Source organism: Peromyscus maniculatus, chromosome 19 (assembly GCF_049852395.1).
Source record: "Peromyscus maniculatus bairdii isolate BWxNUB_F1_BW_parent chromosome 19, HU_Pman_BW_mat_3.1, whole genome shotgun sequence".
Taxonomy (NCBI): domain Eukaryota; kingdom Metazoa; phylum Chordata; class Mammalia; order Rodentia; family Cricetidae; genus Peromyscus; species Peromyscus maniculatus.
Window position 1 is genome coordinate 4,786,311 of NC_134870.1, and position 27,733 is coordinate 4,814,043.

At 44.5% G+C, this 27,733-nt stretch overlaps 1 protein-coding gene across 3 annotated transcripts in view; it reads right to left on the reverse strand.

Moving 5' to 3' along the window:
• Znf521 (zinc finger protein 521) overlaps positions 1–27,733 on the reverse strand; it is a 309,484-nt gene that overhangs the window by 156,371 nt on the left and 125,380 nt on the right. For all 3 annotated transcript variants that reach the window (XM_076554761.1, XM_076554760.1, XM_076554759.1), the window contains one exon: positions 4,367–7,719. In XM_076554761.1, the coding sequence (XP_076410876.1) occupies positions 4,367–7,279 (2,913 nt within the window). In that variant the 5' untranslated portion in view covers positions 7,280–7,719. The remainder of the gene's footprint in view (positions 1–4,366; positions 7,720–27,733) is intronic.

Below are 27,733 nucleotides of genomic sequence, written 5' to 3' on the forward strand. Positions count from 1 at the left end.
TTAGTCGCAATGATAACCCAGGCCAGAGAGGGCACAGAGAAGTCAGCTGCCCAGCAACGGAGGCTCAGGACCCTCTGCAGTGAGGAGAACTGACTGAGAATGGAAAGAGCTCAGAAACATGCCAGCAGCTTGGGACAAATGCCTGGGCTTGGAATGGCACAAAGGAGAGTCTTAGACCAGTGTGATCACACGTCTGTAAATCCTGTGCTCAGAGCAGAGAAAGGAAGACCAGTAGCTCTAGAACAGGCTGTGAGATAGTAAATGTGAGGCCAGTGTGAGACCTCATCTCAACAGAAACAAACCCCATGATCCTAAGCCTGAATGGAGTTGGGGGAGTAGAGAGCTGAACTTTCTTGTCCGCCACTTACTAGCTCTGTGACCTTAGATTATTTCAATTTATATGAGCCTGGTTGCTGGTCTCTAAAACACAGTGGCTGAATCAGAGGGCCTCCACTGTCCTTTCCAGTGATAATGATGGCCCTTGCAAGAGTAATTTGAATGCACTGGTAGGAATAGTGTGAGTTGAAATGATCCTTGGGAGAAACCTAGAAACCATCCTGAAAAACAAAACAAAACAAAAACCTAGGCAGAAGGATACCACAGATGCCATGTTCTCCCAACATCTATCAAAGACCTTTAAAGCCATGCAACAGTCTTCTAAGTTACGAATGGGCTTCTAGACCATCATCGGGGAACCCAGAGTAGCCGACATTCACACACACTGCAAACGTCAGGAACTCTGCCAGGCACCTCACATGGAGCTGAAGCTAGATGGCCAGTGTGCTTCCTCTCTGATGGGTTTTCCCATCCCTGGATGTGTAGGTAATAAGCAAATTACATCACAGTCAACCACTGAGGAGCATCAAGGATAAGGATTCTCTCAAATCTGTATTCCAAAGTCTCATAGAAACTTTTTATTAATAATCATGGGAGCAAACCACAAGAAAACAATTTTTTCATAAATCCAGAAGGGCACTGAGCAAGAGCAGAGAGGCTCAAACTCACCTCCCAATACCTGCATCACATGACAGCTGCCCACAGCGGTCCTTCTTGGAGTGTCACACATCTTGTCTTGCATCCATTTGGGAGACTGTATGGTACCATATCTCTAGATTTATATGTAAATTTAAATCTGTTCAATTATGTAATCTAGCATCAATCAAATGATAACCCCTATGTCTCTGACATACATGTACATGAATGTGAGTGCCACCAGTAGCCCTGTGTGATTAGAAGTTACAATTCAGAAAAATTTGAACTCTTGAAACAAAATCTGGGTGTCTTGGCTCTCTCATCTCTGGTCGTCCTCCTCTCTCACTTGAGGCCTTCCCAAAACCCAGCATCCAAGGCAACTGTCATGAAACTCACATTTCATTTGTGATAAAAATTCATTCCCAAATGACACACCTTTTGGCTTTTATAGTAAGTTCTCTTTTAACTGATGTGCCAAAAAAAATTCACACATCACTTATGATGGGAAATCACAAATTTAACATGACTAACCAAGAATGTAAACAAATAAATACTTGTTACATAGTATCATTTCTTCCCACTAACATTATATTTATAGGATTCTTTAAGTAGAAATTTTTATGTATGTTTAAAAGGCAGTTGTTCTGTAAATCTAAATAAGTGTATATTCTGAATTTGAGAGAGTATATTCCATACAACTTGATAATTGAAACAGAATAATGAATTTTAAAATGGCAATAGTAATGATGATGAACATACTGGAAATAAAACCTGCTCAGCTGATTATGAAAAAAGAAAATATTTACAAACCAAATCCTAATATCTGGTCAATTATGGCCCTCTCTGTAAGCCTTTTAAGATAAAGTTTAGAGGGAGATAACGTATTGCATGAAAGTTGCTTTGACCATTGATAATTAAGTACTTAAAAAATCATTGTAGATGTAAGTATTTTTAAAATATTTTAATGATTTATGAAAGTGTAGATTATAAATGATCTTTCTAGCTATCATTACTAGTTCAGGAATAATTAAAAGACAAACCATGATTTAAGTATAAGTTTTCTGGTTGAGGAATTAACTCAAGTAGAGAGTGCTAGTCTATGAAGAACAAGGCATGGAAAAAAACCATGGAGGCCAAGAATGATTTTCCAGACAAGTAATTCTAGCTGAATTAATATGTACATATTCTTCATAAGGCTGCTTTTATTTTTTGGCATTTCATTTCAAGTAGAACAATAGTGTGATTTATAAGTATCAGAAAGTATTAACCTTGAACACATAAGAAAAAGCAGATATGGACGGCCATTTCCAGAAGCAATCTACTAAGAAGCCAACAGTCCATTCTTGATTGTTAACACAGAAAAGCACAATTACACACACACACACACACACACACACACACTAATGCAGTCATTCTAAGCCATCTTCACATGCTGTTTAAGTTAACTATGGATATTCAAAATCCTGCAAAAGGAGACGAACAATTCTCTGCATAAATGTTTTATGAATGCTTATTCTACAACTTTAAAAAAATCTTAAGTTTGCGAGTGTGGTGTACTCAGTGTATGTGCAAGCACCTGTGCATGGTTGGGTGGCGGTCAGAGGCTGACCCTGGGCGCGCTCCGACATCTCTCATCACCTTATACTGCGGGACAGGTACTCTCACTGCAGCTCACCGCCCCAGCTAGACTTGCTGGCTAAGAAGCCCGGGACCCTTCGATCACCCCCTCCCCAGCATGGTTGCACCTGATTTTTACGGGGGTTCTGAGGATCCTAACTCAGGTTGTCTCGCTTGCCCAGCAAGCACATTACCCACACACTGTAGCCCCGTGTTCTAAAACATTTAAAAACAAAACATTTTAAGGACAGTCTAGAAATTTGAATACGGCCCTTCTGACGTAAAGATTCTGGATTTATCTAATTTCTGCTAATGTAGTTAACTCTATTGCCTTATCTAATAATATAGCTAAACATGGAATATCCTTGTCTAAGGAGATGTCAAAATCTATCCGCAGTGTACTCTCAGGTGACCCAGGCTGATTTTTAAAATGGTTGAGGGAAGAAGAGAGAAACAGGGAAGAAATGTGACGGGAAAGAGGAGGGAGGGCCAGTGCTCTAACCTCGTAAACTGCACGAGCACACAAACAGACACATTCATTAAGCTGTCTCTTTAATGTTCATACAGACTTCAACATTTTTGAAATAAAGTTTTTGGGGAACAACCCCACAGTGTCATATGATTAAGTACCACTTGTTTCAGGGACTGCTGGATTGGATGTGACGCTGAAGCCAGGAACCGCTACCCACACTACGTTCTCCCAGCTGCCTCCATCAGTTTGAAAGGATTTCATTTATTTAAATGAGAGGGAGAACAGCTTCAAAGTTTGGGAGTCTGCCTGTCACACAGATGCCACACTGGGTGAGGATGGGCTCTGTGTTGCCTGCTCCATTCTCTCCTGCCGGCTGCCTGATGGCTATCTGTGGGGAGACACCAGGAGCCTTCCGAGAGAGCTGGAGTGCAAAGACAAGATAAGAACCGTACAGGAACCCCACGTGGAAGGGACAAGGATCTCCCTGGGGTTTTCATTTGGATGGATCTCCAGATAGGAGCAGGTTGGGAAGTGGGGGTGATAAAGGCGACATTCCACAGAGCCCTTCTCTGTTCAGCTTCGAGGAATGATAGTTTATAAAACTGCAACTGCATTGTTAAAGAATGTGTTTTTCGTACTTGCCGTACCAAAGGAAAGCTAGAGATGCAGTACCCTGAAACTGGGGTAGGGGGGATAAATGTTAAATTTGGACCACAGAGAGTGATGCTCAGGGATGGTGTCTTTATGCAGATAAATGTGGGCACTTTGAAAACCTCCTGTTGTGAGAAAGTATTTTCCCCACTATCCAGAAGACAAAGAAAAGCAGTGAATGTTGACAATACTGTATTAGAAAGACACCCCACCTAATCTGTTACCCGCCAATCATATATTCCTTTTAATTGACTCCAGGCCAGCATGGTGGCTCCCACTGTCTTACTCATGTGTCATTATCTCCTTGCCATATACACAAGTCATTGCTGGGGATTTCACTGTGCGGAGAGGCTATGCTGAGATTCCAGATCTCAGTGGGGTTGGCATGAGAACGAGTCTCTTCAGTCACTGGGAAGACAGTGTCCTAGGGGGACTGGAATTAGTCCTATTTTGCACCATTCAAGCCAAAATGCTACTTATTAGGAACCACGTAATTGCTAGCTAATGGCTATAGGGAAAAAAAAACATTGCATTTCAAACTACACATCTCTTGGCATACGTGACAACAGCAGATACAATCATGGAAAGCTCGACTATAAGGTGGGGGGAGCTTTTGAAGGAGGGGAAAGAGCAAATGTGAGAAAGGCAAGTTACCTCGTCTGACTGGGAGGGACTGATTCTGGGCATGGGCGACACTTGGGGCGTTTTCAACTGTGTGCTGTTGCCGTCTGGCAGGAGCTCCCGATGCACCGTCTGGATGTGGTTCTGGAGTTCGCTTTCAGACTCAAACTTGACGTTGCAGCTTGAACAGCGCGTCTTCAGTCCCCCTGCCTTGCCTTTACCCTCCATGGCACTCAGAGTCTCATTCTGGCCCAAGCCAGGTCTGCTGGCGCCAGGAGGGAGACTGAGGCCCGGGCTACTGCTCTTACTGAGATTCACACAGCCGGCACACAAACCATATGGCAGGCCATTGATGTCAAGTTTCACCAGATCTTGCTTGGAACGGAACTCTTTGAGGCAAGACGCGCACTTGTACAGTTTCTGAACGTGCTGGCCACGCCCAGTGGTCTGCACGGTGGACCCGGTCCCTGTCTTCTGCATGTGGAAGGTCCCGTGGATTTTGAGTTCCAAGGTGGAGGTGACAGTCTGCATGCACACCACACAGCGAAACCCAGTCAGGGAATTCCTCAGGTCAGGGTGCATCTGGCAGTGCTCCAGAAACTCCTCTTCGCTCTGTAGAGGCATCTTGCAAATGCGGCAGTTTCCAGTATCCAGGCTCTTGCTGTGCGTGACTTTGTGTTCCGTGAGAGTCAAGAGGGAAGGGAAGCGCTCTCCGCAGATGGGGCACATGTAGTGCTTGACGGGGCCGAGGTGGGTCTGCATGTGCTCGCGGAGCCCGTTTTCGGAGAAGAAGGTTCGGGAGCACACGTTGCACTTGTAATTCCCTTTAATGAGCTCTGCTTTCTTCTTCACGATGGCGCTCTCTCCGGGCCTGATGTTGTGATCCCGGAGCTGGTGGTTCTGCAGCAGAGTCTCCATGGTGTAGGCCGCCCCACAGATGTCGCAGCCGTACATGGGTTCAGAGCTGTCCACGTCCTCCTCGCTCCCGTCGTGACTGTTATGGGACTCCTGGCTGTTGGTGAGCAAGGTCTGCAGCTCTGCCTCCTCCTTCTGCACTTGCTCCGAGGCCCCGTTGGTGCCGCAGTTGGGGGTCTTGGTCTCGAACACGCAGTGCTTCTCGCGCAGGTGCTTCTCCAGCAGGATGACGGCGTGGAAGGCCTTGCTGCAGAACCTGCAGTTGTACTTCTTGCTGTGCGTGGTGATGTGGCACTGCAGCTCCACCTCCGTGCCGAAGGACTCCCCGCAGAAGATGCACTTGTGCACCTTGCCTTGGTTCTCCAGGTGGTTGTGCTTCACGTGCAGCTGCAGGTCGGTCTCGTTGCGGAAGTCCCAGTTGCAGGACGTGCAGCGGTAGACCTTCTTCTCGTTGCTGTGCTTCACGGCCAAGTGCAGCTGGATGGAGACCTTGGAGTCGAACACCTCCTGGCAGAGCGTGCACCGGAAGAAGACGAAGGTGTGCATGTCCAGCAGGTGCTTCTGGAGGTCGTCCACCGAGGTGAACTGCTTGTCACAGCTCTCACAGATGTAGTAGGTTGAGGTGATCATGAAGTGGATGGTCACATGCTTTAGCAAGGACTCCTGGTTGGGGAATTCTTTGTTACACTGAGGGCAGGTCAGTTTCGGCAGCACGGTGTCCAGATGGGTTTTGAGGTGAGTCTGAAAACTGTCTAGGGATGTGTACTTAGCACCACACTGATTACAGATATATTCTCCGGCAGAACGGGCAGGGCCACCTCCCACTGCCTGCATCATCTTAAGAGATGTCTGCTCTATGGCCACAGGAGACAAGGGGCTCAAGGCCCGGGATTTCTTCCCGTTGTGAATATAATTCAGGGCCAAGGGAATGTTTTTATGATTCTCTTTAATATGCTTATTCAGTTTAAGAACACTGTTGAATATTGGCGAGTTCGTACAATAGGAACAGGAATAGACTTCCACTACGGGTTCTTTTGGAGTCCCAAGCACAGGAGACCCAAACCGGGAGCCACTGAGGTCACAGTGGACCTGTCTTATATGCTCTTCGAGGGAAGAGTCAGTGAGAAACCCCATGTAGCAATGGGGACAGAAGAACGCATTGCTGTCCTTGGCGGCAGGGTTGGCGAACCCGTGGGAGCAGCGGATGTGCTCTTGAAGGGTGTTGAGGTCATTGACGACTTCAGAGCAGAAGTTGCACTGGTAAACGATGGCAGGCATGGCCGAGACCATCAGGCCCGGGTCCTGAGCTTCGTGCACTTGTTTAAGGTGTTCGTTTAGGTTATAGAGTGAGGGCAAGACCTCCAGGCAATACTGACAGATATGGGCCTGCTCCGGCTTATCTAAATGCATAGTTTTCAAGTGGATCTGCAGAACCGCGAGACTCGAAAATAACTGCTTGTTGCAGTAAATACAGCTGTAGGTAACTTTCGCTTGTTTGCTAGAGGGGCCCGTCATGTCCGCGGTCTGTTGCGCGGCTCGCTTCCTCCCTCGGCTCTTTGGAATGGGTGGGGCGGCCTCCACCATGGTTGAGCTGTCCACCGAGAGGTTGGAATCTGGAGTCGTGCTGGACACAGAGGTGTACCCCACGGTGACCAGGGAAGGGCTGTTGCTGTGATTGCAGGACTCTGGTTGCTGGTGACTGTCCATGTGGCTGTACAGCTCCTCAACAGTGAGGAAGCTCTCTGAGCAGATGCTGCAGGAGTTCTTCTTTTCGCCTCCATGCACCTGCTCTATGTGGTTCATGAGGGAGGTCTCCTCCACAAACAGCTCGTGGCAGTACATGCACTGGAGGGCTGCTCGGTCCTCATTTGGGGAGCACTCGGGGTGGCACTCTGCAATGTGCTTCTGGAGGTCCTCTGGGAAGTCAAAGCCTTCCTCGCACTGGCTGCACTTCTGAGTGTCCTTCATCTTCCAGTCCTCCATCCTGGAGCCAGACTGGGAGCCGTCCTTGTTCCTCTCATGAACCTGCATGTGTCCGTGCAAGGAACTAGAGGACAGGAACCCGCGGCGACAAATGGCACATTTATATGGCTTGTTGGACGTGTGAGTCTTTAAGTGGATCTTCAGATGATCGCTTCGGGAGAACGCCGCGTCACATTCGCTGCAGTGGTACTTCTTGTCCCCCGTGTGGAGCTTTATGTGGCGGTCGCGGCTGCGCTTGTGTTTGAACAGCCGACTGCAGTAGGTGCACTTGAAGGGCAGCTTGTCGCTGTGGCTCTGCTCGTGGTGCTTTAGGTAGCTGAGGCGGCTAAATGACTTGTCACAGAACTGGCACGGGTACGGCAGTCCAGGGCCACCTTCTTCCTCGCCAAAATCACAGCCTTCTCCATGGCTGGGGGACGTCTGGTCCTTACTGGAAGGTGAGGAGGCTGGCCAAGAGCAGGTGGGGTCGTCCTCAACGTCAACTCCATCTGCAAAGAGAGGCGACAGGAGTCACTACACACGCTGAGAACTCAAGAGGGAGTCGCTCGTACCGTTTCCGCGAACACATACTCGGGCCATCTTGAACCTTTCTGCGGAGAGGATGAGCGAGCTTTTGGGTGAGACATTTTCGAATCTGAGCCCAAGCTTTTATTCTTCATTTACTTTTTTCTGGTTTGTAAAATATAAAAAGATATTAAATAGTTCTATGTCTAAATTACCCCGTTATTACTTTTATCATTTTTCCTTAGAAGTGAGGCATATATTACACATTGACAATTTTATTAAAATGCAGATTTTAATATATTTAATGTTTCTTTTGTATTCACTCTAAAATGATTTGCATATTCTGTGAGCATGTGAAGAAGCAAATGAAAAGAGGAAATATTACAGGAGTGATTTAAAATTAATGCAGTCAACCCAGATGTCTAATATTTAATAAAAAATTCCCTCTGCATTTTGCTTGTTTTTCTATAAAAAGGCAATTCTGAAGACCAAAAGTCTTTTATGGGGTTCTTATTGATATAGACCTTATTGCTTTCAGCAAAAAAATATTAAAAAGTAAGCACATGAAAGGAGACAGAAAACACAATAATAATTATGTCCTGTGTAATGAAAGACAACCAGGTTTTCTTCAATAACTGAAAGACTCAGAAACCATAGGCCCAAAAATGGATTATTAAATGTTAGAAGGCACTGCAAGATATTACATACAGCTGGGATCAGCCAGGATCAAGAAAAAAATGGAGAGTTTCAGTCGGACCAGATTGCAATCGTGTGTTTTGTTGGGAAAGTTCAAGAGGTGGGCTACCATTTCTTCCTTCTGCAAAAAGCATCAGCAGCCTGGACTTCCTTAGCTAAACAGGACCCGCACTTTGAGGTGAGCTGAGACAAAGCAACTTGTGAAAAACTGGAAACAGGAAAAGTGATAAATGATTATGGTAAACGCTGAGAGATTTATGTGTAACCCAGAGCAGACAAACAAGGCTGCCCGCAGATCAAGCTTAGCACGGTATGCGTGAAGGAAGTCAACATTAGGTTTACATTAGGTGGTGTTTTTTGGTTACATGCTGTTCCCCGTTTTTTTTTTTTTTTCTGCTGTTTCCCTAACATCCAAGTTAAAAAACGCAGCCTTCTCAAAACAGGCTGTAAAAGCTGTTTTGCTTTTTACGATAATCTCTAACTTAAGGTCAGAAAAAGTTTTAAAAGTGTTGAAAATCCAAAAGACAGTATGTTCCAAAGTTCAGAAAATGAAAGGGCTGGGAGAGGGGTGTGACAGCATTTCTGTTAGAAATATAGATAGGTTCTGAAAGTCGTCGGTGAGAACAGAATCCAGGAAGCTAAACGCCTCGGCACTAAGGCTCACACACGAGCGACATGAAGAACACAAAAGCAGAAACGGGCAGGCTTTATGGAATGGATTCCGTGTCTGCTTTCTTTAAGGTAACAAGATTTCACTAGATTGTCAGCCTCCTCCTTATCCACAGGAAACAGATGAGGATCGTTCCTTTCCGGCATGGAGAAACTGATGACAAGGCCATCTTACTGCCGATGCCAGATGGCAACACTCTCACCCTGAGAAAACAACCAAACACCATTCCTGGATGCCTGCCCACTGCAACAAAGCAAGTTGGAAACCTCATGATTTGGTCTCCTCGTTTATATGACTCCACAGCCCCCCACGCTTCCAGATTAGGACAGGGTTTCAGAGGCAGGTAAGAGTTATAGGGACACATGAAACACGCAGAGAAACTTAACGCGTGATGTAATACATGTGGAAGCAATTATCAAAAACTAAACCAAAAGCAAACAAACAAACAAACAATCAAAAGAACAACAGCAGAAACAACAGAACAAAGATTTAGTTTTCCCTTTAAGATACATACACTTGGTATCCTCGAAATAACCCAAAATTTCTACAGATTCTTTCAATTGAAAACATTAATAAATTTACTCTGCAATCTAGGTTAAAAATCCTGCCATACTTCACATTTGTCTTTTGCATTTAAATCCTGCTGCTTTATTTTAAAATATTTTCAAACACATCATCTCGTTTGCACTTTTGGAGAAAACAGTGAATAAGCCTTCGCTGTGCTTCCAGACTGCTATGAAGGGAGCTAGTAAGCCTGAAATTCTAGCAAGCCAATTTATCATCAAATCCTAGACTATGTGTGGGTGTGATGTATCATTATTACAGATGTGTGAATAATCATGGGGCAACGGGCCACTGTAAAATAAAGTGTGCAATTCCTGACACCAGGTATGTATAAAGAATTGCGGGGAGCAGCGAGCCATTATCACGAAGACAGAAAAAGGAGTATAATCCTTAACACCATGTCTAAATCAGGTTCTTGTCTGGGTCCATGCTGGACTCCACCTTTATGTAAGTGTTCTCCCAAGCTTAAAATTTCATTAACATGTTGAGGAGATAAACTTAGGATCACGTATTTGACTGGAATTCCCAGTGCTGGAAAGTTCTCTGCCCAGCCTCACCCCTGCCTCTTGACCCTATAGCCAAAGGTGACAATCACCCACAAAATCCATACATCTCAGGACAGGGGAGTGGACTGAGCAGGGGGAAACTTGGAGGTGAAAGTATTATTTTTAGAGAGAGGAAATAAATATGAGAATAGAGGCTGCTTCCAAAAGGTTGATTTCTGCTTTAACGTCACGATGGCAGAAAGTTCACTGGCCAGTACTAGAAACACGCAGTTAAAGAAGCTAGAAACTAAGCCCACAGGGCCTGGTCCATGTCCCAGTGGTGTCCTGGCCTCTCAAGATGTGTCCGGTGGACTGTGTCTGCTATTCTATCTCTGAGGTCTATCTGATTCTTCCAGAACTGCCTATCCCTGGTACTTAACCCGTGCAAAGGAATGCTTCCATTGCCAGTAAAGAATTGTGAGTTCATTTTCTGACACATGGAAAAATCTATGGTGGTTTCTTTCAAACTCCAGATTCAGAATCAACTTGAACTTTCTCCAGTCTGTCGCCGACTGTCGTTCTGTGTTCTGGCAATTGGCTTCAACGTCCATGTTAAATTTCAGATCTTGGAATCAGTCGCTTCACACTCCTTGGCTCTTAGAGAGCGAGAGCAAGATCTCCTAGAGAGGGAAGAGAGTTTGCTGGGAGCCCGCTCTGTGGCCTAGAAGGCTGTTTAAAGATGCAAATGTGTGTGCATGGTTAGTGCAGACGTCTGCCTGCAGCGGCTGCACTTGTTGAGCGTCACCATTTCCATACAGCACATTAAAACAAGTGTGTGAACACTGAGATGAAAGTCTGCAGCACTCCTGAGACCTTCCGTGGAAAGTAGAGCCGCCTGACTTTTCTCCAAGCAGACAGGAATGCCCATGATTCAGCAGCCTGAGTAAATAAAAGAGGTCCTTATTTCCTAATTTTGCTGGCTGGCCACACTGCAGTGGCCTCTGAGCAGCTGCCAAAGGGGATGTGGGGCCGGAGCTACACCCAGCCGCTGAAGGCCTGTCTTTGTTAGCCAGCCAGGCTTTCCCGACCATCTTCTGGCATCGAAACGGCCATATCCTGCAAGGAAGACCTCCACCTCAGGCTCAACGACTCTCCAGGCCGCCTGAGAGGACAGAATACCAGATTCGGCCTGGTCTGCGTTGAGGGTGGACAGCTGGGAACTCAGTTAGCAGCAGAGCAACACCTGTTCCGTCATATTAGGGGCAAAAGTGCTCACCAACAGAACAGCGGAGTCAATCTCCGACCTACAGCACAGCGAAAAGGACCAGAGCACAAAGTATCTTTGTGATGTGGGCCTTCAACCCTCACACAGCAGCCTGGAAGAGGCAAGCGAAGACGGAGGTGATTTTATCCCAGCCGCTGCAGACGGAGCCACAGGCACGCTTGGCAGGGTCTCCCTGTCATCCGAAGGAGCACGATAGTCTAAGTTTATAGCCTGCCATTGTGGAAGAGAAACAGTGAGGTTTCCAGATACAGCTCGCCTTCCAAGTCTAGTAAACACAGCCAGAAATAAAAATAATGGGCCGAAAGGAAGAGGATGGGGATCAGTTCAGGAGAGTCAGGAGTGTGGGCCAGTCTTGTTTCATATCATTAAGCAGGTCTTGGTGTAAGACCCATGCTTCTGGGGCCAGGAGCCAAACCTGTCGGGTCAACTCCAGGGTTATAGACAATTTGGAATTTTTTAGAAGAAATTAAAGTTACAAAACACATCGGATCACTCTCGATGTTAAAGAAATTAGGGAGCTAGAGAGATGCCTCAGTGAGTGCAGCATCTGCAACCCCAGCCTGAGGGTCTGAATTCACTCCCCAGCACCACACTGCTAACAAATGGATAAATAAAAAGATGGCTACGGTTGTGTACACATGTAATCCCAGTGATGGGAGGTGGAGGCAGAGGGATCCCGGAGCTTGCAGAGCAGCAGGCTGAACCAAATCCATGCACTCCAGGTCCAGTGAAAGGCTGGTTCTACTTCAGCAAATGAGGCAGACGGCAACTGAGGAAGAGTCGAGGTCAACCCCTGACCTCCACACGTGTGCGTACCCACACCCACCCACGCACATTAAAGAAGTGACACACATCTAAGAAATTCTATAAATTAGGGCAAGCAACTAACTTGTGTGACAACCAGCTCTTCCCAGGGCCGGGTTAGTGAGAAGCCAGCCACCCAATCTCTCTCTAATACCAAGGTCCTTCAGATTAAGCAGAGTCCCCTTGGGACATCTCATCATGGTCTGGGTACCATGGGGGTTGCAGGTGTCATACAACCAGGTTTCCTTAACACAGAAGAGCTTTACGGAAAAGTTAGTCTTCAAGTGTGAGGAAGTGAAGGAATATTGACAGGCCGGGTCCTTCTCTGTGCCAGGTGCCATGACTCAGAAGAGTGGAGAGTCAGGAGTCTGGCGTTTTATTTTGAGCTTCATAACGGACTTGGAGAGTGACCTGGCCAAGTCATTTAATCTGCCCCTACCTAAGTATTTCACCTGCAATATGAAGATAATAATTCTCACTACTTACCCTCCAGGGTGTTACAAAGATTAGTGACTGTTTCTGGAGCACCTTGTCGCTGCTGGAAGAAAAGCTGCGCACGTAAACAGAGAGACTGAGAAGGGTGGCATGTGCTCCTTCCCTTCCAAATGTCCACATATTTATATAAACACAGTTTCCTATTTTCGTTTCTTTAATAGAACCCCTGGAATACAAGTTCTAAAGGGTGGCCCAGTAGAAATCTATAGTGCCTGAAGCATTCACAGTAGTGTATACAGCCAGCAAGAAAACAAAACATGAATAGTTGGCAATATCTAAAAATTAATGGAGCATAAATCCATGCTTTATTCCAAGCATTAAATTATCATACACAGGATATAATCTTGGGTCTTTAAAGATAGGTAACCTTGGAACAAGTATGTTACTATGTAATTCTGAAGCTGAGGATATAATTTCGAAATTACCTCCCTTCCCTTTCAAGCAAGAGCAATCCAGCCATGGCATTATTTAACATCATAATAAGTTAATTGAACAGATTCCTTTTGTAAGTATTGAGCAATAGGTTAAAATGTAAGACCAAAGCGGATTTCTGGGTTTGTCCTGCTTTCTTTCTACATTTGATTCGTTATGTCTGCCAGCTGTCTACTTCAGTGGGCTTGAACTTACCCCATTCATTAGCTCCCAGAATCACCTTACCACGAGCTGGGACTCCCGAGGGAAACATACAGGTGCACAAGAATGCCAATGGCTGAGGCACCACTGAAACGGCACAGCAATTTGAGCTGTGTGTTTAACAGACAGGTGACAAGGGTGCTTGCATATCTTCCCATGCCACCACGCTAACAAATTTACATAATTTTTAAAGCCACCAAGACAAATTATGCAATGCATTTTTACAGCAATGATTGAAATTCTCCAAGGATGAGGTCATTCTAAATAAATTATTTTGCATTCTCAAATAACAACTTCCTTTCATTCTTGACTGGAATGTCCAAAGCTATGAAAAAACTGCAGCTTTAATAATATTTAATTTGTGTGTGTGTGTTTGCTTTGTCTTTTTTTTTTTTTTTTAAATCAACAGCTCCACACTAAAATGACTCCTATACCATATAATGTATTTAACTGACTGAAAATGAATACTCTTTACAGGGTGTTCAAAAGAGAAATGTGAGCTTTAAAATTATTTATTATTCACAGGTGCCTTAAAAGTCTGTAATATCCAAATGGTTCTGGAAGGACTACTTAAATGCCTGAACAGTCAGGCTGCAGGGAAGGGTGGTCACCCACTTATGTCAGGAGGGGCGGGGGTGGGCACTGCTGCAGATTTTACCATAGTCTTAAGACGGATTCCAGATATGAGAACTCGGCGGTTATTCTTTTTCCTTTTTAGTCTTATTACACCCTAATAAAAAAAAGTGACTCATTTTCCCCTCCCAATGACCGAGTGCAGGAGATAAGAAGTTACGGGGTCTTCGCTTTCTTTTGCGATCCTGGACCTTCACAGCCTCAGCGTTTGGAAGGCAATTTGCATCGTAGTGTGCGGCAAGGACCACAAATGCTTTGCTTGCCGTTGCTTAAAGTTCATCTGAACAGACGGCGCTTGATGAATTCCATCTTCCCGGGCCAAATTAAACAGCGAACAGTGCATTCTTAAGTAGTTCACACTCAGACTCCACCTCTCAAACGAGGAAAAAGCTGACACAAAACCAGTTCAAGAAAAGTCCTCGTCTCATGGAAACCAAGGCGGGTGCTGCTGAAGCCAGACAGAAGGAAAAGTAGTTTCCAATGATGCCGGTTTGGGAAGGAGGGAGACTGGGAACTGTTTTGCTTTTCCTATCTTTTGGCTCCCTTAAAACTATATGTCACTAATGATAAGCACCAACGTCTTGGCGTTCAGTAATAGGCAGCCGTGTGTAGCACATCTGTTCAGAGTACTGGGAGTGAGCGCATTCCTTAAGCTGTTTAACATGTTTATCTTCGCTCTGATAATGACAGGCATCACAGAGTATTTCTCCCTAGTCTCCATTCTTTTTCTGTTACTATTTGTGGGGTGTGTGTGTGTGTATGTGTGTGATCACACGTGCGGTTGTACACATGTGTTTGTGCAAGTGGAAGCCAAAGGTCAAACTTGGGTGGCCTTCCCTGGGACAACATCCGCTTTGTTCCCCTTTTTAAACTTTTGAGACAGGGTCTCCCACTGGCCTGGAACTGGCAGATTCAACTTAGCTGCCTGGACCCGGGAATCTGCCCACCTCTGACCCCTGGGTTTTAGGATTGTAAGTGCATACCACGGGGCCCAGATTCTGAGAATCAGACTCAGGCCTGGTACTTGCTTGACAAGCAAGTGCTCTACCTACTGAGCTGCCAGCCTGTCCTCTTCTGTGAACTACAAGACATTTATTAGTTACTACATATTCTTATGTTTACATATGGCCGTTTAGCACGAATAATTCCTCAAAACAGCTACTTGTTCCTGTTCGTTCATTTGTTTAATTAAAACGCATTAAACACCATGCATGGGTGTTTGGGTTTGATACCCAGTATAATACCAGCAAAGCTTTAGTCTACCTCACTGGTAGTCGTCTAAGAAACAAATATGACATCTGAGCTAAGACACAAAAATGAACAGTATGAATACTACTAGGAACGCGGGTGTGGTCTTTAAGTTGTAAGTGATAACGTGAAAAGAGGAGAAGGGAGTGAGAAGTCACGGTTGACGTGTCGCTTTTCTCGTGTTGAGAGTTCAATCATTTTAAGTGGCTTAAATGTCTAAATGACAGAAAAATTTTAAAAAAATGAGTAAAAATTCTCAAATAAAACCTCTGAATGTGACTTACAGATTTCTTGAAAACCAAAGTGCTCTATGCTAGTGGACTTCACAATGTGCACACCAGCAAGGTGTGATTAATTCATACTATAACACAACTGTGGACACCAGCAAGGTGTGATTGAGTCATACTGTAACACAACTGTGGACACCGGCAAGGTGTGATTGAGTCATACTGTAACACAACTGTGGACACCGGCAAGGTGTGATTGAGTCATACTGTAACACAACTGTGGACACCGGCAAGGTGTGATTGAGTCATACTGTAACACAAGTGTGGACACCGGCAAGGTGTGGTTAATTCATACTATAACACAACTGTGGACACCGGCAAGGTGTGATTGAGTCATTGCTGTAATAGAAGCCCCACAACACAACAGTGCGCATCATAGTCATGAGCCACATGCCAAGTGCCAGGGTTGCTCTAATCCTTAAGGCAAATTCTACTTTGCTTCAAAATTCCTTGCACCAGCATGAATTATGGCTTAGCAAGCCTGAAAGGAGCAGCTATGTCCTGTAGCAACATCCAATAGGATTCACAGGGCCCCCAATGTATATTATTAGTGACACTGTGTGTGTGTGTGTGTGTGTGTGTGTGTGTGTGTGTGTGTGTGTGTGGATGCACATGCACACATGTGACTACACATGGAACCAGAGGCCAACTTTGGGTGTTATTCTTCAGGAGCCATCCGTCATGTTTTGTTGTTGATTATTTTTGTCGTTGAGACAGGGCCTCTCACTGGGACAAGAGGTTTACCAGGCCCGTGAGCCCCAGGGAATCCCTGGATCTCATTCTCCCCAGAGCCAGGATTACAAGCATGGGCTGTCATACCCAGCTACTTATGTAAGTGTTTGGGGGGGGGGGGGCGGTTCAGGTCCTCAGGATTGCCCACCCAGCACTTCCCAACTGGCCTACCTCCTCACCTCACCTGGTGATTTTTAACATAACCTCTTCACCAGAAACTTAAACTGAAGAGGAGTCTTTCACAGAACACCAAGTTTGAAATGGCTTCCCTTGGGAATGATGGGTCTTAGAGAGCTCATGCCTCATTCCACCAGGTTCACAGCTTCCTGAGGACCTGTCATAAATCAATAGGATTTTCTAATAAAAGAATCAAATTTCATTTCAGAGTGCCTAGCACTGACTGTTCTGTCACACTCAACAACACTTCCTGGGTTTTGTCTCAACTCCAAAGGCTGTGGGCTAAGCTGGGAACTTTGGGTCACAGGGACTTAAGAGAGTACAGCAGTGTGTCTGCTGCCCTGAAATGTACCTGCATGGTATCCACAGCAGCAGGAAAAACCAACTTGAATTTTTGGCAGTTTGAAAAAGGCCACTCTGTGTACTTCACTGCAGACAAGGCCACTGGAGAATACAAAAGTGTTGAAAGGCTAAAATTTAATTAATGAACAATTAGCACCCCCTGTGGATTCATTGTGCAGTAAAGTGATAAATAGGGTTTGTTAATGTAGAAAAAGCTGTTAGAGAGATGGGGGGGCATATTGCCACAGTGATCCATTTTCTATTGCAAGCCAACTGACCCACATGTTCCCAATTCTGACATCCCTGTGCCTAATATGGCATAGGAATGTTTAGGATCTGTGGTAAACAATCAGTTTTAAATTTGTGAAGGCACAGACTTCCTCAGGCACAGTCACGTAACTTTAGCTCCAGGAACCTGTGTTTTACCCTGGTTTTCTTGTATTTTATGAGGATGCTATATGCTACTGTGGTACGAACAACTTGAGATACTTCAGATAGTGATCTTGAAACTTTGTGTCAAAAAGGGTTTGCAGAAAGGCCGAGGGGCAGAGCATCCTCAGAAGAAAGGATTCCCACAACATCCCAACAGAATTGAGAAACTGAAATTGCAAAGGGAGAGTAGCTCCCAGCAGTATAGACGGAGGGTAAAGAGCTCCTTCAGTGCAGATGAGATGGGTTTAAATACGTGTGTCTATAAATGGCACACCCTGCAAAGGACAGAGCTGCTTCCTGAAAACAACTTCAATCGGGTTACAAAAATAGCACTACCTAGATCATATATAATATCATATCACTTTAGAGGCTAATATTTTATTTTATATATTCATTCATATATTAATATAACATTAACAAAATTTATTTATAATTTATTCATTACTATTTTATTTATTGATGTTTGTTAAATATGAGTATTAATGTTTATTTATATTAATATTTTATTATACAAAATATGAATGGAGCTATTCTGAAAATAAGTCTTGCAATGTTCAAGATAGATTTTTCACAGACTCTTCTCACTTTTGGTTCCGCTGTCTCTTCCCTGGAACCAGGACCTTAGGATGACTAGGATAATAAGGTGCATTCACTAGTTAAAATTACAGAACCTGTGTGTGCACAGGAATGTTGTCACCAGTTGAAATCACAGAACCAACTATGTGCACACACATGTGCTCACCAGTTAAAATCCACAGCACCCCATGTGTAAACACACCAGCATGTTCATCCAGTGTTCACTAAAGGCTCAACATCAAGCATGTAATTGATGTCAAAGCCATTTTTCAAACATTTTAGATGTTTCTCATTACAAGATTTAAGTACAGTAATTCACCACTTAATATATGTAACTATCTCTGTAAACATATTTTAATGAAATACTTCTTTAGGCAACAAGGCTATTTTCACGATATGTTTACTTACCTATAATTTATATATAATTATCTGTATTACATCATTTATATATGTATGTAATCATTTTAAAATTTTTATATGTATACACATGTATACACACATATATATCTAACATTAAACATCTTGCTAAAAATTCTAATACCAATTATAGTTAGCCCTCAGAACTCTCATGATTCTTCTATATTATAGCATTTACTTTGTCCACACCTAAAACAGTTTAAAACAAAGGAATACCTAAGAAGATAACCACAGCCATTGTGGTCCCTACACTGAGACGGTAACAAATCTGGCTCCAGTCAAGGAGGATAAAGACCCCTCTGTGCTTGTCTCAAGATGACATGTGGACACCTTGCCCTCTGGCACCCAACACATGTTGACAGTAGCATGTACTAAGGTCCACTGAAATATGAGGGGGTTAAATATGATCTAAATATGAGAAAAGAGGTTCTCCTCAGATGACAAGGAGTGTGATAAGAATCCTCTTACCAGTCACCTGAGTCATCAATTCTGAATGGCCACTTCCATGGAGAAGCTGGTGGCAATGCTTTCTGCCTCATAAAGGAGACACAGACGGTGATACGCACTAAAGCATGGCTAATTCTCCAGAGCTTCCCCTGGGCTGCCAGCTGGCTCCAGGCTGCCTGGACCAAAGGCAGCTTTCTGAATCTGCGGATAGCGTTCTGAGCCCGGGGTCCACTCTTTCCCTGTAACTGATGTACCCTCTGCTCAGTCTCACTTGAGGGACCAAAGGAAAGAAAGGAGTGATTCTGGGCAGCTGGCACAGAGCAAAGAAAAGCAAAGCTTCCACCTTAACTATGGATACGGAGCGGGAGAGCTGGGAACAGTGAGACATCTTGACGCAAAATGAGTGCTCAACTTACAGATCAACAGGCAAGTCAGTGAGGATGGACCGTGCTAGGGCCCTGCACCAACAAGAATCGTTGATGGCAGCAGTGGCAGTTTCATTGTAAGACGCTGAGATGATTACACACCCCCAGCCTATCACAGTTGCCCTCGACTTGGGGAAAGACCCGATACTTAGATCTTTTCCGTATACTGTGCAGTTAGCTCTACCAAGTCACTTCCTCTCTGCAGAGAGTTTTCAGATGCACTTTGTAAATATCTGTAAGAAGACAGTAACCATTTTGAAGCATATAGCCCAAGTACATAAAGGCTGGATGTCACTTCCTGAGAAGCATATATCATTCTGAGTAATCTGTCACACTGCTGGGTGTGGCATTGGGCTTCTGGCCTCCATACGTACATGCACACATATATGCATGCATTCTTTCATACAGCCACACACATGGAACACACACACATACACAAGGCCACATGTACCCCTGCTTTAAGCCATGGACACAGTCTGAGAAGTGCATCCTTAGGCAATTCCATGTTCTGATGTTCTGGGAACATCAGAATACACAAGCTGAGTTGGTGTGACTGCCTACACCCCTGGGCACTGGGGTACACCACTGCTCCAAAGGCTGTTTCTCCTTGGGGAAGCGTCGCTAAGGGGTACATGATCACTGTCTCATAAACTTCTGTTGATGACAACTTTCAAGCTGCATCAGCTGCAGGACAAATGCCAGTACACTGTCAAAGGCGGTGCAGCCTTTTCAACCACTGTGACATGGAGGTTATTCCAAAACTAAATGCGAAGCAAATAAATATCTGGACTAGAGCATGAGGAGGAGAGAAGGGAGCCTTGTATAATCAGCAATACGTTCTCGTTCCGTCAGGAAGGACTGCTGGAATTGCTGATTAAATGCTCCCAAGTTCAGACATCTCTAGAAATTATAGATATTTTGTCCTTTGAGCGGGCTTCTATCAATCTCCCGCCACTTCCTGGTCTGCTGCTAAGTGTGGCAGGCCCTCTAGTAAATTAAGCCTTCTGCTGTCAGGGTGGAGACAGAGAGGGAACAGAGCAGGGGCTTGATCTCAAATGATTTTTTATTGGTTTCATTTACATCCTGCTTAAGGTTTTCTGCGCAGCTCAAGGTGTCTTATCTCTGGCTAGCAGCGGGTATTTAGCAGTCAAGGCAGCAAGAGCGATCCCTTCCCCCTTCCCACTCCCTCAAGCTGGCCATTTTTTTTCAAGCATCTTATCTTATCACGGGATCTCCTTGGGCTGAGGAGAGCCCAGAGTGATCAGAAGCACTGCACTCTACTCTCTTGCAGGCTGTTTGAGACAAATGATAGTTTAAGCTAAAGGGAAATCAGTTAACCTCTTCAGCTCTCACTTTAGCAGGAACCCAGGAATTTCTCACCTTGATTCCAAAGAATGCCATGAGAAACCCCCTCCAAACTGCATGCACTCTGAACATGGACCACATCGGAGCAGGATGAGTAGGTTTAACAAGGAGGCTGCTGGTCACAGTTGTCTATTAGCTCCAGAAGCTACAGCTGCATGCTTGCCTTCACCTGGGCGGCCAGGCCACACCCCTGGCTCCGTTACTATGGGGAGAGCGCTACTAAACTACTAAGGAGACAAAAACAGGAACTAGAGGGGAGCAGAAGATGAGGAGCGGCAGTCCAGATAAAAGGACTTTCCCCAAGTGTCAGACCTCAAGATGAGCATAGGCGAGAGATGACTGTTAGATGCTGCAGTTATCTCTGTGCGTGTCACAGATACGGTGATCTCAATGTGTTCAATAATCAGACCATCTGCCAAGGTGCCCAAGTTATCAAGGAACTTGGGTTTCTTCAGTTATGAACTCCTCAATGATGGCACTCAACCGTTACCCTGCCTTGAATCCTGGGTGCTGTGAAAACCACAGGGTCCCTACTCACTGTCTGGGAACTGGGGAGTCCACAGGGGTACAGGCAGGGTTGACAGCCATCACCTCAAAGTGTCAGGAGTCAACCCCTCACTGGCCACAGAAGAGGACTCCATCCAGACCACACAAAAGCAAACCCCATTAGCTGCTGGACAGTGTCAGCTGGGCCAGAATAGGGGTAGGTTTTCTACAACACCCTGTGTCAAATGCAGTGAGATTTTTTTTTTAGTACATCAAGCAATGCTAAGCACTCAAATGACTAACAGTTATCACATGTAAAAGAACAATATATGAACAGTTATTAGGCACCTCACCTATGTGTTTTATATACCTTAAAAAAAATCTCCATTTCTCTTCTCCTCCATACCCCAGAGCACCCCATGGGCTCCTTTATATTGGTGATAACCCCATACTTTTACCTGCAGTAAAGGTTCTCTTAATTGTCCATTATCTTAGTGTGTCAGCACAAAGGAGCAGGGACAGCATCCTCGTCCAAATGGTTTCACCTCCCTCTCCAGAGAGTGATGCCCTTGTCAAAGCATTAAAGACACTAGAACCTGCCACTTATCAGAATTGTATTTGAATCGAACCACTGTCCTTGAAAACTCCAGGCAGGAGATATTATCAGACTGTCGCTTGTTGCAGGGTCCAGTTCCACAGTGGCTGAAACAGTCTGCAAAGATACTATCCAAAGTTTGTCGTGTGTCCCTCACAGTCGTACAGGTAACAATGAAAACGTGTCCGGTGGCTTTGTCTTGCTGCTGTCTTTCTTGTTTGTTTTCTTGTCTTGTTTTGTGGTGAAGTACAAAGAAATCCATGGGCTGGGCTCTTCATGAATACCAAGTTAACAGTTCTAAAGCGAGGACTCCCTGCAGTGTGAATTTGTAAGCCCACCCTGGAACCAAACCCTACAACTCTTTTAATTCCACCATACCTGAATCCTCAGCCAACACAAGTCAAGGCTACTAAAACATCACATATACCATAGGACAAAAAGAGGAGGAACTGTGTGCCTCTTTAGTGATCTTACAGACAGACTCTAAATCAAGCCACATCCTAAACAGTATCTGAAGACAGCAAATGAAAGTGTTTGCTGTCCCGGCCAATGTGCGTCTGTCTTCATATAGCTCTATTTTCCTGCCACTTTCTATGTTTCTTTCTTACTCATTTTGAGCCACACTGCCTTGGAAGAAAGAATTTATGCATGCTTTTAACAAGTAAACAAGTGTACAAATTAATTCAGAGAGCAGTAATTTTGAAAATTTTTCTATGTTTAATGTGCACTGCAGCTAAACTACTTTTTCTGTACAAATTAATTTACTGCACCAGTGATCGATGTTTATGTTTAGGCAATTTTATTTCTCAGTCTGGTAAAATGAGACCTAATAGTTGCAACCTGTTATGTCCAATCTGTCACTGAAATTCAAATTGCCTTTTTCCTATTTTTCAAGGAGCAATTTGGAGGAATTAAAGCCATTGAAAAACGGAAGACAAACAATTCTCTGTACGGACTCAATGGCCTGTGTCATCAGCCAAGCCCAAGCCATGCTCTCTTCTGAGGGGGCTTTCAACGTGATTTTTCTGCATTTCTTGAACTTTCACATCTGCCAAGCCATGTAAGATAAGAAGCTCAGGACAGGTTGGGAATTTTATCCCCCAAAACTTCAGCCTTTTAGAAAAACAACCAGAGACACAAAGAGTTGGGTGCTGACGCAAAACAAAACCCCAATCCATGGCCCGGATTTTCATTCTACCTTTATTTTTGCTCATTTTACCTGTGAATTAGTCTTTAATTCTTGCTTGCAAAATGACTTTCATTTACGGTTTTCTTTTTTACTGGGGAGAATTCAACAACCTTGCTGCCTGAGGTTGACATTTTCTAGGGACAGGGAAGAGATGGCTTTCGGAACCAACTGTTTTGTCCTGTTTCCCCCTCGACCCCTTACACTATCCAGTGCTGGTTCATGATTGATATATACTGCATCTACACATGACCTATCTGAATGGAAAAATGCAGTGTGAGGCCATCTTAGCACTGTGAATGGCTGATGAACCTCAGAGAAGGCTAGATGTAAAACAGAACCTAGAACAATGAAGCTCAGCTTTAGATATGGCACAACATCCATTTCCAACATGCTCTCACTAGGTCTTCATTTCCTTCCAAAAAAAAAAAAAAAAACAGACAAGGAACTGATTTGATAATTGGTTTAATTAACATCCACTATGCGGTATTCCTGAAAACCACTCCCAAATGCCAACTTCCACCCCAAGCTGCCTTTTCCAGTGGAGATCTCACTGGTTATCAGGAGAGTGCACAGGTTTAGGAGTGCTGGGAACCCCGCTTTTCTCTGCTAGGTCAGTTTCCATGGTATCCATAGGAACCTACCCATTTCTACCAAATCAGCTATCTCCATGGTGCTTGATACGTGGTTTTATTATTTTTCTTGTCCTCTTGTTTGTCTGAAATAGTGAAATAGGTACTTTTAATAATAACCTTGCTCTACCCACTTCATGTCACACGTGGCCTCAGAAAAAAGAGCACACATTGGTGTTTAGAGGAAACCAATTCTATTCTTTCTAGAAAAGGAAAGAGTAGAGGAGACAAGAAGAGCCCTTTACAATCGGGACACTTAAAGAACACCCATCCCGGAGAATGCAACTCACAGGGTCAGTACCATGCAAAGCTAAACGTTAAAACTGAGTCATTCTCTGCCAGCACTGGGTCTGTGGTTAAAATTCCAGAAATCAGACAGATGTAAGCATCTCTTCCTTTGTTCTTCTCTGCCTCTCTCCCTCTCTTTTCTTCTCTCTTCCAGAATTCCAAGACAAACTCATTTCCGCAAAAGATTGCTTAACACAGTGGTTCTCAACCTTCCTGATGCTGCGACCTTTTAACACAGTTCTTCATGTTGTCGTAACCTCCAAACATAAAATTATTTTCATTGCTACTTCATACCTGCAATTTTAATACTGTTATGAATTTTAATAAAAATATCTGATATGCAGGATATCTGATATATGACCCCCAAAGGGGCCTCGACCCACAGGTTGAGAATCACTTATTTAGATCATCAAGCTGATTAATCATCTGACTTTGAGACAGGGCTGATCTTAATGTGGATTATTCATCTGATTAATATTGCTATATCACACATCCAAGTGGCCACAAAGTGTTGTTTTCCAAAAAGAATTCCTTTATATTACTGGAATAGGTTCTAATTAATGAGCGCTGGCCTTCCTGTTTAGAAGACTTCACCATAATGTAAGGGTGCACTTGGCCTTCTTTGGCTTGCTTCACTCCAAAGAACCATGAACATGGTACATCTGAATTCCCAGTGATTTACAGCTGAGATTTAAGATAAGAACCAGCTAGTTCTTCTGTAGAAACATTTTGACTCCAAAATGCCCAACTGAACAACAATACAGATGAATGAACAGAGAGCACCCCCATCTCCCAGCCCTTTCCCATCATGCTTCCTCACCATGGCACAATGAGAAAGTGTGGGTCGATAATCCCATCAATTCTATGCCTCTTAGACACCACCAGGGTACCCCACCATGGTTTTGACCTGGCCAGTGCCCGGAGAAGTTCCAAATACTCACCTATGAAAATGCATGCTTACACACACACACACACACACACATCCCCTCTTATATTACCCCACTCCTAAAGAACAAAACTTCTTTGAATTCTATTTTCTTGCCCCACACCAAGCTGGCACTATGGGAAGTCCATGTGTTCCCTCTCCCCAGCTACCCTAAGGGCAGAAGCTATGGTGCTCACATGCCTGGCACAGTACACATTATATTCCACAGCAACAGAGAAATCGCATCCTCAGTGTCCATGAAAGGTGTAGGAGGACCAAGGTCCCTGCTCTCACAAGTGGGTGCTGGAAGCAATGCACACCCACTTTCTTAAGGAAAACTCAGGATTGTACGCCTCGTTAACAGGTCAGCCACTTTCTGCTGACCCAGCACAAGCCAGAGCCACCGAATGTACACAGAAAAGGGACTTCCTTCCCAGAGAAGCTGCAAAAGTGGCCCTCCGATTGTACTGATGGCTGTGGCACTGATGTATTCCCGTCCCTCGGAGCACTGCTATGGGCCTTTGTGCAGTTTACAACCTGCATGGCTGTGTTCTGTAGCAATTTCCATAACCCTATATAAAGGAAGGAAGGATGGAAGGGAGGGAGGGAGGGAGGGAGGGAGGGAGGGAGGGAGGGAGGGAGGGAGGGAGGGGAGGGAGAAAGGAAGAGAAGGAGGGAGGGAAGGATTGGCTGGTTATGCCAAGAATCTAACCTTGGAAAAATCTATGGTAAATTAGAAGTAATAATCTCACTATTAGACACTTATTTGTCTGTTTTTCTCTGCTGGGCATTGAACCTGGGGCCTCTTACAGGATAGACAGGCACACTACCACTGATCCATATTTCCAACTTTACTTAACTTAACTAAACTTTAGAAGGTACCTTATTTATCAGCTGGGGAGTCCCTGTGTTTTAATTGGCAGTATTGAAAACTGAAGTCAACAAATGGATCAGCTTTGCTCTAGCAAACCTTTATTGCCACAGCAAGGCTATTTAGTGTCCACGTTTGTTCTGGATGGAGAATTCCTTACATTTCATTCATTTTATTATGGATCAGCAGTGCTCCCTTTTGATAATGCCCCAGTTCTTGACTGTGCATCTCTGAACCTACCGCGTAAATGTTTATTTATGTCTATCTATGTGCCAGTGTGGGGAATGTATACATGTGAGCGCAGGTACCCATGGTGGTGTGTTCTGGATAAGACCATTGGATCTCTTGAGCTGGAGTTATAGGCTGCTGTGAGCTACCTGACATGTGCCAGGAACCAAACAAAGGTCCTTTTCAAGGGAAGGACTCCTTTAACTGCTGGCTGAGCCATCTCCCCAGCGCCTAAAGTCATGTTTTAATACACCACTTTAGACATGTTTTAGGTTCACAGCTTACTTGAGCAGAGAGCAGCGAGTTCTTCTCTAGCTGCTGTCCCTACACTGGTATCCTCCCTCACCAGAGTGGAATTTGTTAAGACTGATGGAGCTGCATTAGCGCCCTTGCATCCAGGCTTCCTACATTCAGTTTATGGCACAGTAAATGGAGGAAGACAGAGCAGAAGGCAGTTCTCTCTTTCCCAAACCCTACTCAGGTAGGACATGCTGTAGAGAAACTGGTTTCTGTACACAGAGCAGCTTCACTGTTCTTTTGCAAGCCTTTTAAGCCAACCTAGTCATTCACTGTTTCATCCACTCCATCACCAAATGGACATTTTGATAAAGGCAGACACGAAGATAGACATGCAGCTACAAAGACATATAAAATGTGGTAACCACCCCGTCCTAGACGTGCATAAATACATATGAGGCTATGAAAGCTTACACATGAGGGCTGAGGGCGGAGCTCAGTGGTAGTGCACCTACTTGGCACATGCAAGCTCAGGGATCCACCCCCAGCACCAAACACACATACGGGTGTAAATCTTACATCTTAAAGGTCAGTGTTCTTTGTGAAAAGGATTTACAAACAAGTGATAAGTAAAGTGGTCGCTGAAAAACTATTATACTTCATTCATGCTGCACCAGAGACTCCATTGGGTAGATTGTATTTTTTAAATAGAATACAATCAGTGGAACTTAGAGACAAAATGCCTATAATCCCAGCCCTCCGGAGGCCAAGACAAGAAGGCTGCAGTCAGTTCAAGGCCAGTCTGGTCTACAAGGCATGTTCTAGGATAGGCGGGACTACACAGTGAGATTCTGTCTCAAATAAAAATAAACCAGGCAAAACTCATATTTTATAGATTTGTTTTATGTTTTATCAACATTTTAGTGCTAGAGACCGAAGCCCAGGCCTTGTATGTTCTAGACTGGTCTTCTTCTGCTGATCTATATCCCTAGCCTGAGAGAATTCTTTCCCATTTTATTCTATTTTTTCCTATTTCTAATTAATCAGCTTGCTATTTTTTAAGACTGTTATCATAAGAAGAGATTTCTCGAAAACCCTAACACTGACACTATTGTGGAATTTGTAATTAATTAAGTGACTTAGTTTGATGTTTTGAGGCTTCAGTGATTTTTCTGGGTGTGTGCCACCCAAGCCTCTTAGATTAACCTTCTCTTCCTGGCCTGTCCCATCTTTTAAAGCAACGTTTTGCTTTCTGGTGAATGTATAATCTTTCCTCTCAGCGTCCTTACTAGTGTGTTACCTCAGAACCAGGTCCATGTACACATGACTTCTGCCCCCTCCTAAGAGCTGATTTAGTTCAGTTATTACTGACTTTTTTTTTTTTTTTTTTGGTTTTTCGAGACAGGGTTTCTCTGTGTAGCTTTGCGCCTTTCCTGGATCTTGCTCTGTAGACCAGGCTGGCCTCGAACTCACAGAGATCCTCCTGCCTCTGCCTCCCGAGTGCTGGGATTAAAGGCGTGCGCCACCACCGCCACCCGGCTCTATTACTGACATGTTATCCCTCACCTTTTCACCCCTCTCCCCCAGTCTTGACCCTAGTCTTTACTGTGCCTTTGGTCACATGACTTTATTCTGTTGGCCATTCTACAAAAGGTTTCCAGGGTGCTGCTCCTTCTGTGGATTCTCCTACTCAGCAACATTAATTTTCCTTTGATATCCCACTGTGACAGAGGTCACTCAAAAAGCCAGGACAGGAAAAAGTAGATCAGTTTTCAGGTGTACCCTAGCTAGCGCTCCAGTCCAGCTCTTCTGACATGTTCATAAACTTTACTGTATC